At 41.8% G+C, this 14,229-nt stretch overlaps 1 protein-coding gene across 6 annotated transcripts in view; it reads left to right on the top strand.

Moving 5' to 3' along the window:
* PANK1 (pantothenate kinase 1) overlaps positions 1-14,229 on the top strand; it is a 102,503-nt gene that overhangs the window by 82,642 nt on the left and 5,632 nt on the right. For 5 of the 6 annotated variants that reach the window (XM_043596950.1, XM_043596945.1, XM_043596949.1 and 2 more), the window contains 4 exons: positions 3,985-4,238; positions 9,154-9,330; positions 9,842-9,965; positions 14,002-14,127. In XM_043596950.1, the coding sequence (XP_043452885.1) occupies positions 3,985-4,238; positions 9,154-9,330; positions 9,842-9,965; positions 14,002-14,127 (681 nt within the window). The remainder of the gene's footprint in view (positions 1-3,984; positions 4,239-9,153; positions 9,331-9,841; positions 9,966-14,001; positions 14,128-14,229) is intronic. The other variant, XM_043596947.1, reaches the window with a different exon arrangement.

The following is a 14,229-nucleotide window of genomic DNA, read 5'->3' as shown; positions in this document are numbered from 1 at the left end:
GCATGTCTTCTCAACTCTGTGTTAGTGACATCATGTTGGGAGCTTGAAATTAGCCATTGTGGGGACGATTATGCCACAGAAATTGGTAAATGCTATAAAACAGGGCTTTTGCTCCCAGAGAGCTGGTTGTTAAACATTTACCAGCACACCTTGGTTACAAGGTGATGTTCACATTAGTTATAGCTTCATCTGTGTGTTTGCTGGATCTGATGTTTCAGATCTATCATCATTTAAGACCCATTATAGAGATGAGCATTAGAATATATATAAAGCTAGTAGGATAGAAGTCAGAATCAGCCCACAGAAATGTTTGGTTGGCCTGCAATATTTTTAAAAAGTTAATTCGCTGTCAGATAATTTATCACACTGAGCCCCCTTTACCATAGGGCAACAATGGGCTGCAGGCGAATTGTAAATATGTGTATATTGTCCTGTGTGCAACAATCCCCATCATCCTGTTACTTTACAGCCACTCAAGGGCTTCACTCTTCATGTTTTCTTACTGTCTCCTGGAGGTATTTGCATTTGTTACACCCGATATAAAAAAAACTAAATGTGTTTTTTGGAGAATGAGTGTTTTTCCATAGCTAGGATCTGAACGTGCTGTTTTAGGCTTTCCACAAAGTTAATATAGTTGTATTTACAAAGTAGAAAGTCTGGGGAGTAATTCCCATCTTGTTCTGAATTTCAGTTGGTCTGTTTGAATATCCAAGTAAGGATTTGGCCCATTGCTTAACACTTGGGAGCCTGGACTTTTTCCTGGATGGTGAAGACTTTTGAGGGAGGTCTCTACAGGTCTCCGAAAGTGACTAATTTCTGTTTCCCAGTTTGGGGATGCATGACCTGGGCTTTGGAAATATCCACCCCTCAGTAAAATGTATAGCAGAGATGTTTATTCGCTGCTGTGACTTTATTTGAAAAATTTTTTAATGTTTATTTATTTATTTTGAGAGAGAGAGAGAGAAGAAGTGGTGGGAGGTGGGGGGCAGAGGGAGAGGGAGAGAAAGAACCCCAAGCAGGCTCAGCACTGTCAGCGAGGAGCCTGACACAGGGCTCAAACCCACAAACCATGAAATCATGACCTGAGCCGAAATCAAGAGTTGGACACTTAACCGACTGAGCCACCCAGGCGCCCCGAAAATGATTTTGATGGGAAAAATGAGATAACGATGTTTTCTTTCAGATCAAAGTTTGTATGTGCTTAGTTTATTTGCCTTGAGGTTTTTCTTTTTCCACAGCATAAAAGCTGTGCCACACTGTGTCTCTACATTTGTGATGTTGGCTCTGGGCATGGCTGTCAATATGGTTGATGGACCTCTGATTAATTTTTAAGCAGGTTAACCTATGGTCCCAAGACTGGCTGATGAAATTGATACTTTTCAGTTTGGTTTGACCCAAGAAGCACTAACTTTCCCTGTCCCATTGAAAAAATGTTTATTAAACAATTACGATGGGACAGGCCTTTGAGCGCTGTGCTCAGGGGCACCTGATGAACCATAAACAAAGCCCGGGTGTGGTTAATGCTCTAAGCAGAAGAGCATGGGGTTTCATGTCTGTCATACAATCTTTTCAAGTCTCCAGGTAGTTTTCTACCTAAAGTATTACCCCCTTAAAACGTATGTGATTACTTGCATCACATCCCAAATTTTCACTTGGTAAAAAAAGGAAATGTTTGGAATCATGTATGAGATAGGTTTACTTTATCAGCAAGTGTCATTTAGGATGATTGTTTCTGGGGACCTCCTTTCTACTTGTTGGATGATATGCTGCCCAATTCATGAATCATCGAACAAAGCCAATTAGATCTTTAAATTAAAAAAAAAAAAACAACAGAATAATTCTTTGTATAAGAAAACTTGTGCCACCTTGCTGGTAACCTGTTCAAACTAATTCTGCTCTCTAGGTATAGATTTAGTGGGTTTTGTTGAATGGGAAAATTCAGATGGGTGATATGAAGTCAAAAGTTTTCTTCCAGCTGCTAACTTTTATAATGAAAACGATGCCTTTCTGGCAAAATATCTAAGTACAGCACTTGTATAGGTTGTTTCCAGATCCCAGAAGTACTTTGCATTGTGGAGACAAGAGAAGAACAGGGAGTCACTGGGAGCTGTTTGCTAGTTGTATCACCGAGGGAAAGTTATTTAAGCTCTGGGAGCCTTAATCATAAAGGATAAAATACCTACTTTTGGGTTCCCTGAGAATTAAATGATCTACTACAAGTTCTTAGCATGTAATACACAATAAACACTAGCTATTATTTTCTTAAAGATTTTTTTAATCTTTATTTCTTGATCTTTTTGAGAGAGAGAGAAAGACAGTGAAGTCCGTGAATCTGTGACCTGAGCCAAAGTTGGACGCTCAACCGACTGAGCCATCCAGGCAGCCCCCCAAAGATATATATATTTTTTTAATTTAAGTTAAACCTGACAAATTATCGTCTTTCACTAGTTCAGTGTCATATTGATGATTTTTAGATTTTCTTTTTTCTTTTTTTTTTTAGTCCATAGGAAATGATCCTCAACTCATGTTGATGATTATTAGATTTTTTTCTTTCTTTCTTTCTTTCTTTCTTTCTTTCTTTCTTTCTTTCTTTCTTTCTTTCTTTCTTTCCTTCCTTCTTTCTTTCTTTCCTTCTTTCCTTCTTTCCTTCTTTCTTTCTTTCTTTCTTTTTTTGTCCATGCGAAATTATCCTCAGCCGAGACATAGGGACCAGCAATAATACGACTCTTGGGGGCCATGAATTAAACTTTTGAGGATGCAAAGGAGCCATTCTCCCCTAAGCCTGCCCCACAGCCAACTCATTCCCATTTTGTTTTTTCCCCCTGTACCTGGGAGAATGGGAGTTTTTGTCTCAGAGGAGCATGAAAAGGCACTTTAGGACCACCTCCACTATTAATAAAATAGCCAACATCTTTTGAGCCTTTTGTACATGTATTATTATCATGAAATCTCTACAACAACATTGTACAGTGGATATCATCCCCATTTCACAGAGAAGCAGCCTGAGGCTTGACAAGTTAAATAGCTTGCCCCACATCCCTCAGTTAAGTGTTAGAGCTAGAATTCAAAGCCAAGTCTATCTAAACTCCAAAGCCCAGGCCTGGGAAAAGGAGAGCTGGATTTCGAAGGCTCAAAGGTGTTTGTCTCCAGCTCCTAAGCTCGCTGTGCCTCCCTAAGGACCTCATTGTGTCAAAGAAGTGTGGGATTCTCTCTGCTCTCAGAACATTCTCACTCTCTGCCCTGCAGGGGAGCCCCGGTCTTAGCGATGCGCTCTGTTCATTTCCTGTGGCTGCTGTAACAAATTATCCCAAACATAGTGGCTTAAGACAACAGAAATGGATTCAGTCATAGTTCTGGAGGCCACATGACCCAAATCAAGGTGATGGCAGGACCACGCTTCCCTTAGAGGCTCTCGGGCAGATTCTGTTCCTTGCCTCTTCCAGCTTCTGGTGGCTGTTGGCGTTTGTTGGCCTGTAGTGCAGTACTCCAATCTCTGCCTCTGTCTTCACCTGGCCTTCTCCTCTGGCCATCAGCTCTTTACTGTGGTCTCATAAGGAAACTCGGCAGTGGACTTAGAGTCCACTCAGATAATACAGGATGTTCTCTTCATCTCAGGATCCTTAACTGAATGACATCTGCAAAGACCCTTTTTCAAAATCAGGTAACAGTCACAGGCTCTAAAAATTAGGACATGAACATACCTTTCAGGGCCCACCAGTTCAACCCATGACACATGCTATTGGATGCTTTCCCGGCAAGCAGGCAATTTCCTGTCCCTCATTTCCCACTCTGGGCAGACACGATGTCCGGCCAAGGTGCTTCTCTGGCAGAATGACTAATTACAACCAGATTTCACAACTCAGTGTTTCAAAAATATTGTCATGCTTTTACTGTTAATAACACATTTTTAAGTCCAGCTAAAAGCCTACGGGGCTTCCCCGGAAGTGGTCATAGCCTCTCTCATGAGGTTCTGTTCTCTTTCAGATTGCTGACCTGCAGCTCCATAAACTGGATGAACTGGACTGTCTGATTCAGGGCCTGCTTTACGTCGACTCCATTGGCTTCAATGGCAAGCCAGAATGTTACTATTTTGAAAATCCCACAAATCCTGAATTGTGTCAAAAAAAGCCGTACTGCCTTGATAACCCATACCCTATGTTGCTGGTGAACATGGGCTCGGGTGTCAGCATCCTAGCAGTGTACTCCAAGGACAACTATAAGAGAGTTACAGGGACCAGGTAAACATGGTTTCTACTAGAAGAACCTTTCTGTACTTAAATCCAGGCGTCTCTCTTGAAGACCAGTTTGTAAAAAGATTCTCTGTACTGAGTACATTTTTAAAAGAAGGATCTTACGCTCCTCAGCCAACCAGAAAGGATTTCTTGCATGATATGTTAAAAGAGTAGAAGGATGCTTTATATAAAGGGGAATAAAACACAGTCCTTACCCTGCTGGAAACTGGTCAGGTTGAGGGAAGGACTAGCACACACCAAACAGAAGGCAGTCCATGTTAAGTGCCAAATGAATGGCAGGGACAATAAGAGAGTAGAATTCAGAAGAAAGGATGCTTGGGATGGTCAGAGAGGGCTTCGGAAGAAACCTTCTCTTGGAATTTCCTTGGTGCCTGGCACAGGATGCATGGCTTGAAATAAATCACCACTGCAACCAGTAAAGCAAACTGGGTTTACAAAAAATGGTTGTTTTTTTTTTTTTACCCTGAGTTAAATGCTCCAGCTGAAAGCCAGAATGGTTGGCACAGGGCACAGGGTCTCTGCAAGTGCAGCTGACGGGAAGACAGTGCCGCAGCTGCACCGGGGCGGGGCGCCTTGCTTTTAGCGCGCGCACGCCCAAGGGCAGTTGTGCCCAGCTTCCTGTTCGTAGGGATTCCACAGGGGCAAAAGAATCCAGTGTCAGAAATCTCTGAGAAATGCTAGTGTAAACAAAATCTAGGAAGTTTCTCTTACTTCTAAGTGAAGGATTCGGTGTGAAGTGTTTCTCCCACCAATTGGAGCACAGAACCCGTTTTTGGAGGAATAACTTAAGGAAACAGTGCCAGGTGGAATGCATGGTTTTGGACATGGTATCAAACCCATCGTTGTTAATAGATGAAGATATCGTGGAACTTCTCTGGGCCTCAGTGCCCTTGTTTGTGCCACAAAGGGGGTTGTTTCTTAGGTCGTTTCTATGGGCATTTCTAGTGCTGAAATCCTCCACTATTACTTCCCCATTAGGAGAAGAGCACTGTTTTTCAGACGTATTTCTCTGCCCTGTGATGGGTCCGCATTAGTCAGTGTGATTCACCACTGGGGAAGGGAAGATTTAATCCTTCAGGAGACTTGGGCAATGTCTGGAGACATTTTTTTTTTTTTTTTTTTTGGTTGTCATAATCGGATGTGGGGTGTGACTGGCATCTAGTGGCTAGAGGCCAGGGACACCGCTAAATATCCTACAAAGCACAGGGAAGCCCCCAACAACAAAAAGGTACTGAACCCCAAAAGTCAATAGTACTGCTGTTGAGGAACCCTGGCATGTGCGTGCGCACACACACACACACACACACACACTCCGACTGAATCCTGCTTGTGTTCAGAATATCGAATGTTAATCGCTACTCGGCACACATTTTCTCAGTGAGCATACAGAACTAAGCTTCCTTGCTCACAGAAGAATCACAGCTGTCCCACGACTGTATTAAGACTGTCAGGAGTGTCAAAGACAAATGAATATTTCGGCCAAGCTGGTTTTACCTTAGAGAGTGATCTCCTAATACAAGTACAGTTTTGAAGAAACTACAGACTTCTTCCCAGAAGGAGTCCTTGATTGGTAGGAGCTAGTCCCAAGGTAACAAGCTAAATAAACACTTTTCCTCAGTTAGAGATATTTATAATTTCGTTGATTAACACTTAGCAAATTCATGCATCACAATCACAATTCTATTTTCTCAAACTTGGAAGTTCCAGGAATCTAGATCATCTTCTTGAACAGCTGCTAATGAGCTAATTGTGGTGTTTGGCTTCTATTACATGTGTAATCATGCTCATGAATTCCCATTATTGGTAAATGCCCATGAATGACCGGTGTGTTGCAACCATCAACAGACCCTGTCTGGATATCCAAGTTACTCTGCAAATGCTTTTCGACCAGTAGTTTGGGAAACATGCTATAGCCGACTGAAGGTTCATAGAGAGCCCTTTCGAGGGCTGCCACAGGTAGGGGAAGGAAAGGAAACATCAGTTCTGTGGGCTGCAGCTCCTCCTTGGCCAACCAGAGTTGTTCTGCCAAAGGCTTCCAAGTTACAAAAGCACCGATATAAATAAACTATTATGGTCGGCAACAAACGTCAGTTTGTAAAACACACTTTGGGAATCACTGATCTAAGCAAATGGCTTCAGCTTTAAGTTTACTACTGCTATTGTGAACTGGTGGCTATAACCCCAGGTTTTTTGTGATTATGTTATACTCTATTTTCTCAAACATTTTTATTTTTAGGAAGCCACATCATTACAGGAGATCAGTTTCTTTTAAGCATATGACTTTATTATTTTTTTTAATTTTATTTTTTATTTTTTTTAATTTACATCCAAATTAGTTAGCATATAGTACTTTATTATTTTTTTAATGTTTATTTATTTTTGAGAGAGAGACAGAGAGAGGGGAGGGGCAGAGAGAGAGGGAAACACAGAATCCGAAGCAGGCTCCAGGCTCCGAGCGATCAACACAGAGCCGGACATGGGGCTCAAACTCACAAACTGCGAGATCATGACCTGAGCCAAAGTTGGACGCTAAACTGACTGAGCCACCCAGGCGCCCCTTAAGCATACGATTTTAAATGGTTCGTTTCATGTTATGTGTAATTTTATCGCATCCTAGATGAGGTAGTGACCCCTTTTTTGTTCTATTGACACTACTCCAATTTTATTGTAGAAGCTAAAGAAAAAAGAGGACTTTACAGCTGACATCATTGGAATGTGCAGATTATTAAAAGGGGAATGTAAAGAATTTTGGAACTTAGGTGAAAGCAATAGCGCAGCTCATCTCATTGTTCTGGAATCTATTTTAAGGGCACAAGCCCCCAGTAATTGAAGGTTTCTTCTCCTTTTCCCTAAAATCCCTCACTACAAGGTTGTTGGTTTTTGGAAAAAAAAAAAAAAAATGATGATGATGCTATTCGACAGCTGCTCCCTGGCAGTATGTTTTTGTCTCCAGTTTGCTGAGGGTCTTACCGTGTCTATGGAAACAAACTGATGTACCTGATCATGAGCGAGAGAATCACTTTGATTAAATCCTGGTTAGCAGGTTGAGGATATTAATAAAGTGCTCTTCTGCGACTGTGCGTCCTTTCCTCCCATCTGCAGCGTGCCAGCGACGCACATGCATGCTCGCTTTCCCCACGCAGCCCCGATGCTTTGTCTGGAGCCACGGGTCATCTTCCAGCCACACAAAGCACTCGTCCGTGTCCACTCATACCAACACATCAGTTGACGATTTGCCTTCTTTCTAAGTCCGCCAATGTCTCCGGTTGCCTAGATCGAGAGTAGGTTGTTGACTGCCTTGGTTGACAGGAATACCTGATGTTCAAAGAAAGGTTATGAGCATGGATGAAAGCAGCTAGAAGCATGAGAAATGACTTAAAAACATACAGAGACAAATCCAGATGGCACGCAAACCAAAAATTGTCCCCACTAAAATATACTAGCTTTGGAGGGCAGACTGAAACCGACAAGGTGTGTGCCACACCGTGTTAAATGTAAATAAGTTTTCTTAGAGGAAATCCAAATGTCTACTGTGACGGACTTGCCAAGGCAGGGATGTCCATGAGATCTTTATTTCCTCCTGCTACTGTACCTTCAGTGTGGGTAGCTGCCTCTGGTGGTGCCTAGCTACATAATTTTCCACAAGGAGCTATAGTTTTAATCAAGTATGTATTTTTGTAAGAATCACTATTTAAGAAATATCACATACAGTTTGGTTTTAGATACAACTTAAAGAACTGTGTGCCTGTCTATAATCTGGCACCTTCTTGTCGACAGTTATTGACAGAAAATAGAGTTTCCCCTAGAGTTTCTTGCTTCAAATTTAAATTTAAAATAACCTTCACCTCCACTTGAATTTTCTCTTAGAATTAAAAAGCCAGTACCCAAACACACATGGGCTTCCCAGGGCCAGCAGCTCGTGGAGCTCGAGGACAAAACTGACATAAGCAATTGACTCTTCTGCATTTGCTCGTCTACGTGGTAGAGTGAAACCCAGGCCTGGGTCAGTGCCTCTTTCCCTGCCCGGAGGTCACTGGTGATAGCTCCACTCCAAGCCTGCTTCTCTTTCTGTCACGTAACTTTGACATTAAGACGCAACTAAATTCATTCTCAACTACCATAATTAGTTTCTAATTTTGTCTAAAGAGACTATTTTAGAAGACTTTTCCCCAAAACGACTGAAAGCTTTTAAAACATAGCTGAGCATTGAAACTGTTTTATGACCTTTGTTACAATTTTTTCACTACTGGGTAGTAAGTAAAATATTAATAACCTTTTCCAGAGTCTACCAGAAAAAAATCCAGTATGTGAGCCATCAGTAGTTTCCATTTAGAAATTTCTAAGAAGGTTCAATGAGATTATGTCTGCTAGAGGTCAAGGTAAAAGATAACAGCTTCTGGGCAGGCTGTTCCTCACAACCCTAGGTCAGTCTGGCTCTGCACTTGTGAACTTCGTGTACACAAGGTTTCTTTTTCCAAGTATTTGTATGAAGCTACACTTTTTTTTCATAGCAGTCACTTCTCTGGTTATTTGCTGCTTTCAGACCACTTACATAAGAGAGATCCTGATTCGCCCCATTTTATAGGTGAGAAGACTCAGTGAGATTCTTAGGTTAGTGGCTAGCTGAAGGTCTCACAACGGAAATCAGTGAAAGTCTTTCTCTGGTTTTATTCTTCAATTCAGGGGCAAGTTTTCCTTGGTGTTTCTTTTTAGCCTCTGCCCTTTTTTTTTTTTTTTTAATCCAATCTACCCTAAAGCTATTTTGCACCCTCCACAAAATTCAAGTGCCCCTTTGTTTTTCTTCTGTTTTTATTAACCCGTATTAGTGACCTTGTAGTTGGGGACTCGGATGGGCATATCTTAAAGTAAAATTTAAAAATAAACCTTATTGTTCCTTCAGTCTTGGAGGTGGAACATTCCTAGGCCTATGTTGCTTGCTGACTGGTTGTGAGACCTTTGAAGAAGCTCTGGAAATGGCAGCTAAAGGCGACAGCACCAATGTTGATAAGCTGGTGAAGGACATTTACGGAGGAGACTATGAACGATTTGGCCTTCAAGGATCCGCTGTAGCATCAAGGTAGAGACGAAGTAGCTAGGAGCCATAGTGTTTAAACAAGGCAACCTCTCCACCCTGGCCATTCACTTAGTTATCTTTAAAAATGTCAACCCACCAGCCTGGTGCAAGTATCTATGGTTATTGGAGCTTAGACTTGATCTCCCACCCTTTATAAAGCACTGAGATGTTTAGCCTTTGATGCTTGTGCTTAAAATAGGGCAGCTTTGAAAGAAGGTTCTGGAAAACTGCAACAGTTTCCCCTGTTCCATTCTTGTCAATATATCTAGAGAGCATTAAAAAAATTTTTTTTTCCCATTAATAGTCATGCTACTTTGCCCCTATTTAAAAAAAAAAAAAAAAAAGGGCAGCCAACCATTCATATCGTAATCCTGTCTGCTTGTAAACCATGGTAGCCAAATCAGGTCATTTGAACTTGAACAGTTATTCGTAAGGCTTTCCACAGTACTTTGGTGAAAGCGTGGGACCTGCCTGAGGATGATTTTGAACACTCTCGCTAATATTTCCAACATAGCTTTGGCAACATGATGAGTAAGGAAAAGCGAGATTCCATCAGCAAGGAAGACCTCGCCCGAGCCACACTGGTCACCATCACCAACAACATTGGCTCCATTGCTCGGATGTGTGCGTTGAATGAGGTAAGGCCTTAACCCAGAGAAAGACTTGTGTCATTCATACACATCATCTTTAGCAGTGCGAAACTGTTGACCCTGACAAAATTGTAGATCCTTGGGAAGCCTGCCCTTTGTCCTAAATCACATCTTGTAGAACATGAGGGGTGTGTTTTGGGAAATGGAAAGGAGCATGTGTCTTATTTTTAAGAGGCACTGGATAATAAATGGTAAGCCATCTAATCATGGAAACCAGGTAAAATTTACCACACGTACCATAGCCTCTCTGACCATCATTATTACCACGTACCTACTGAAATGTGAGGGAAAGACTGTGCATCCTTGCAAATAACTGCAGGTAAGGTGTTCCACTTGCAATAGTTGATATTCTCTCTGCTTTCAGCTTCTTTACAGTGTTGCCTTGTGGCATGGAGTTCAAGCAGCATTGTACAGGGCTATCAAAGCATAGAGAGCTTGCTACAGCCGAGGCCAGCCAGAGCCCCAGGCACAAAAAGGGGTGGGGCTGGTGACAGACAAAGTTTTGGTAACATGGTTTGAAACACTGCAGAATTCCTGCAGGAAAATAGAACTCTTTTCTGAAAGACGAGACCTGTAAAGTAGCATGGCTCCCACTGAGTTGTGTTAGGAAGACAAGAAAGGGGTCAGGAACATGTAACACGCAACGGGTAATAGAAGTTATATTAAAGAATCACAGTCGCATCCGTGATAAGAGTTCTTAAAAATATAATTTTAATAGAAATACATACAGAAGACAGTCAAATCCTAAGTGTACAGCTTGAATTTTCACACACCTGTATAACCACCACTCAGATCAAGAAATAGAACATTACAGGTACTGCAGAAACCAGCCCCTGTCCCCTCCTAGTTGAACAGTGGGGTTTTAAACACGGTAAGAGGCGATCTTTATGAGGGGTGGTGCCAGCCCGGCCTTTGAGCTCTGGGGTTACAACTTTGAAGAGAATATGCCACTGGTCTGTGGCTCAGGGTCACAACTTTTTTAAGTCCCTGAGATGGAGTTTAAATGAAAGGCCAGGAGTTTAAATGCAAGGCCGAAGTGGAAAGAAAGAATGTATTCCAGCCATGTGCCTTTCAAAGTCCACTGCAGTCATGGGACTCATTTTAACAGAGGATTTATTTTTTGACCTTAACCTTTAAAGGGAGTTTTTTCCAGGTAGCCAAACAAAGCCTGACCAGTATGTGTGTAGTGGGCTGTCCTCACATACTCACAAAGGTCAGCTGGATGGCAATGTCCCTGCCCCACAGGGTCATAGATGCCCTTTCTCCTGCTTTCCATGCACTTTGAGTGAGCCAGCAGGTCTTTTTACAGAAATCATAATCACTTTAGGGGGAGGTCGACTGGTTTTATTTTTCACTCTTGATCTCAATTTCCTACCATTTATTGTTGGAGTGTAGCAAAAATGGTGGGTTTCTTTTTTAAGTATGGCCGATGAGAGGAATCACCCACCCGGTGACCTTGGGCAAGGGCTTTATTAGCCGGTGACCTGCCAGCGCAGGCTCCCTGTGGGCACACCACAAAGTGGCGGCAGGGTTTCCTGTCAGAGCCATAGTGTGAGCTCTTCAGTCATTGCTTAGCGTGCTGGAGTCACAGAGTGGAGAGCCCTTGAACTCGGCTACTTCATAGAGGGGCACCACGTTTACAGATTCTAAAATATTTTTGCTGTGATTATTGGAATCCTGTAAAATGCTTCTCCACCAACATCAAACTTTTTATTCATGTTATTGGATAGAAAATACAAACACATGGGGCGCCTGGGTGCCTCGGACCCAGCGTCGGACTTGGGCTCAGGTCATGATCCCATAGTTCGTGAGTTCAAGCCCCCCATCAGGCTTTCTGCTGTCAGCACGGAGGCCGCTTTGGATCCTCTGTCCCCTCTCTTTCTGCCCCTCCCTTGCTCATGCACCCATGCGCACGCATGCTCTCTCTCTCTCTCAAAAATAAACATTAAAAAAAAAAAAAAGCACCTGACACAGAGTTCTAAAGACACCGAAAGGGTATATGAGGAAGTGAGTAAGTATTTCTACCTGGAAATTTCCATTTCCATCTGGAAATGTTAGCCTCACTAGAGGTAGCCATTGTTCTCCACTTTTGGGGTTTTATTCTATCTTGTATGCAATAAAGGAGAAACATTTCCTTCCAAAGGCAGCAAACTCTACAACATTCTTTTTTTTTAACAACACTTTTATTGAGATATAATCTCACCTCATACAATTCACCCTTTACATATTATTGTATGTCTTGCTTTGATTGTTTACCAACTTTTTATTATGAAAATTGGTAAGCCTACGTAAAGGAGTAGAATGGTATAAAGAACCTCCTTATATCTATTAACCAGACTCAACAGTTATCAAGACTTTGCCACACACACCTTCTTTTCTTTTCTTCTTTTCTTCTTCCTCCTCCCTCTGCTCCTCTCTCCTCCTTTTGTTCCTCCTCTCTGTTTTGCTAAAATATTTAAAAGCAAATACCAGACGTTATATCAGCCTACCTCATATACTTCAATATGCACTTTCGGGAATATTGCCTCTTGCTTTTTAACATGAGAATACATGTGAGTGTTATATCTTTCCTACTGCAATGTTATTTTTATTTTTATAAATGTTTACTTACTTATTTTGAGGGAGGGAGGGAGAGAGAGCAAGAGAACCAGCATGCACCTGAGTGGGGGAGGGGCAGAGGGAGAGGGAGAGTCCCAAGCAGGCTCTGTGCTGTCAGCGCAGGCCCAACTCGAGGCTCAGTCTCACCAACCGTGAGATCATGACCTGAGTAGAAATCAAGAGTCAGATGCTTAACCAAATGAGCCACCCAGGTGCCCCGTCAACATTATTTTTTTAAACTAATTTCCTGAGATTTTCTCTAGTCTTTCTTTCTTTCTTTTTTTTTTTCATAGTCATATCTTTGGCTCACTTGGAATTTATTTGAAATGAGGACTGTCCATCAGCTTTTATTGTCATTCTGTTCCTTCTGGCTCATTACCAGCGTAATGCAGGACTGGGGCTTTGGTCAAGTCCCAGTTGGACTTCCTTGTTTTAGGTGAAAAGGCAGAACTCCTAAATTTCATTAAATTCTTCTTCAATCTGAGTTTCTTACTTTGAGTGTTTCTTGTCGCATCTCAGTCTGAGCAGTTTGTAGCTACCATTGTTATTTGTGGAAGCTTATTAAAACCACCTCCCACCTGTCCACCCATGGAAAATTTTCACCGTAATTAATGGGCTCATCAACTTACACTGTCAAAACTGGTGACGGTTAAGGGGCCATGTTCCTAGATCCTGATTATTCCTGATAGACTGAACAGAAAATAATGTCAGCTTCCAAGACTCTCTTCCATTTGACATAAGTGACCATAGCAACTGGCTCTGTGAATGAGTGGTAGTGACCAACTTCTGCATGGTAGTCAGGCTGAGCTCAGTGTTAAGTGTGTGTGCAGAATGCAAATCCACATCCATGTCACCAAAGCTACAAGCATATTTTTCTTTTCCATATTTTAACCCACATGCTGACCAAACAGGATAGTCCACCATACATCCTAAGGGTAGAGACTGGGAGTTGTTTCTTTTTGTATTCCTGGTGTTTGGTACAGAGCAAATGGGGCAAACCTGTTGGATGAATAATAATACCATTGCCGTTTTATTTATGAGTTGATTATAATAATAATTTATAGCTGGAAGTTTGAGGGATTGGAGGAATGCATAAGCAAATTTAGCTGAATTAGACTCCAATTACAATTTTATATATGTGTGTTGGTAGCTGAATTTCATATCAGACCTAAGTCAATCTAACATAATACCTGCAAACAAGCCCAATAGAGGTCTCTGCCTCGCCCAACCAGAATCTCACCCTCTCATTCTTGTGGAATGCGCTATGACGTTTGTTCAACTTCCTCTCGGAAATGCTGAAACAATTTCACTTAAAAAAATTCACTGTTGAAGGTCCTGGGAGCACATGGAATATGGAACACTGGGTCTTTGCTACATGCTACTTTTATACTATCATTTCATTGTTTTCCTTTAATTTTTTTTCCAGAATATTGACAGAGTTGTGTTTGTTGGGAATTTTCTCAGAATCAATATGATCTCCATGAAACTGCTAGCATATGCAATGGATTTTTGGTCCAAAGGACAGCTAAAAGCTCTGTTTTTGGAACACGAGGTAGGTCAAGTCTACATGGACTTAGTCATCCTGCGTGGAGTGTATTGGGTGTTGTCTAACTTTCGAGTGAGTCCCTCCGTTTTAAAATCGGTCAAATAGAAA

The sequence above is a fragment of the Prionailurus bengalensis genome, chromosome D2, assembly GCF_016509475.1.
Source record: "Prionailurus bengalensis isolate Pbe53 chromosome D2, Fcat_Pben_1.1_paternal_pri, whole genome shotgun sequence".
Lineage (NCBI taxonomy): Eukaryota > Metazoa > Chordata > Mammalia > Carnivora > Felidae > Prionailurus > Prionailurus bengalensis.
This window is presented reverse-complemented; position numbering and strand designations above follow the sequence as displayed.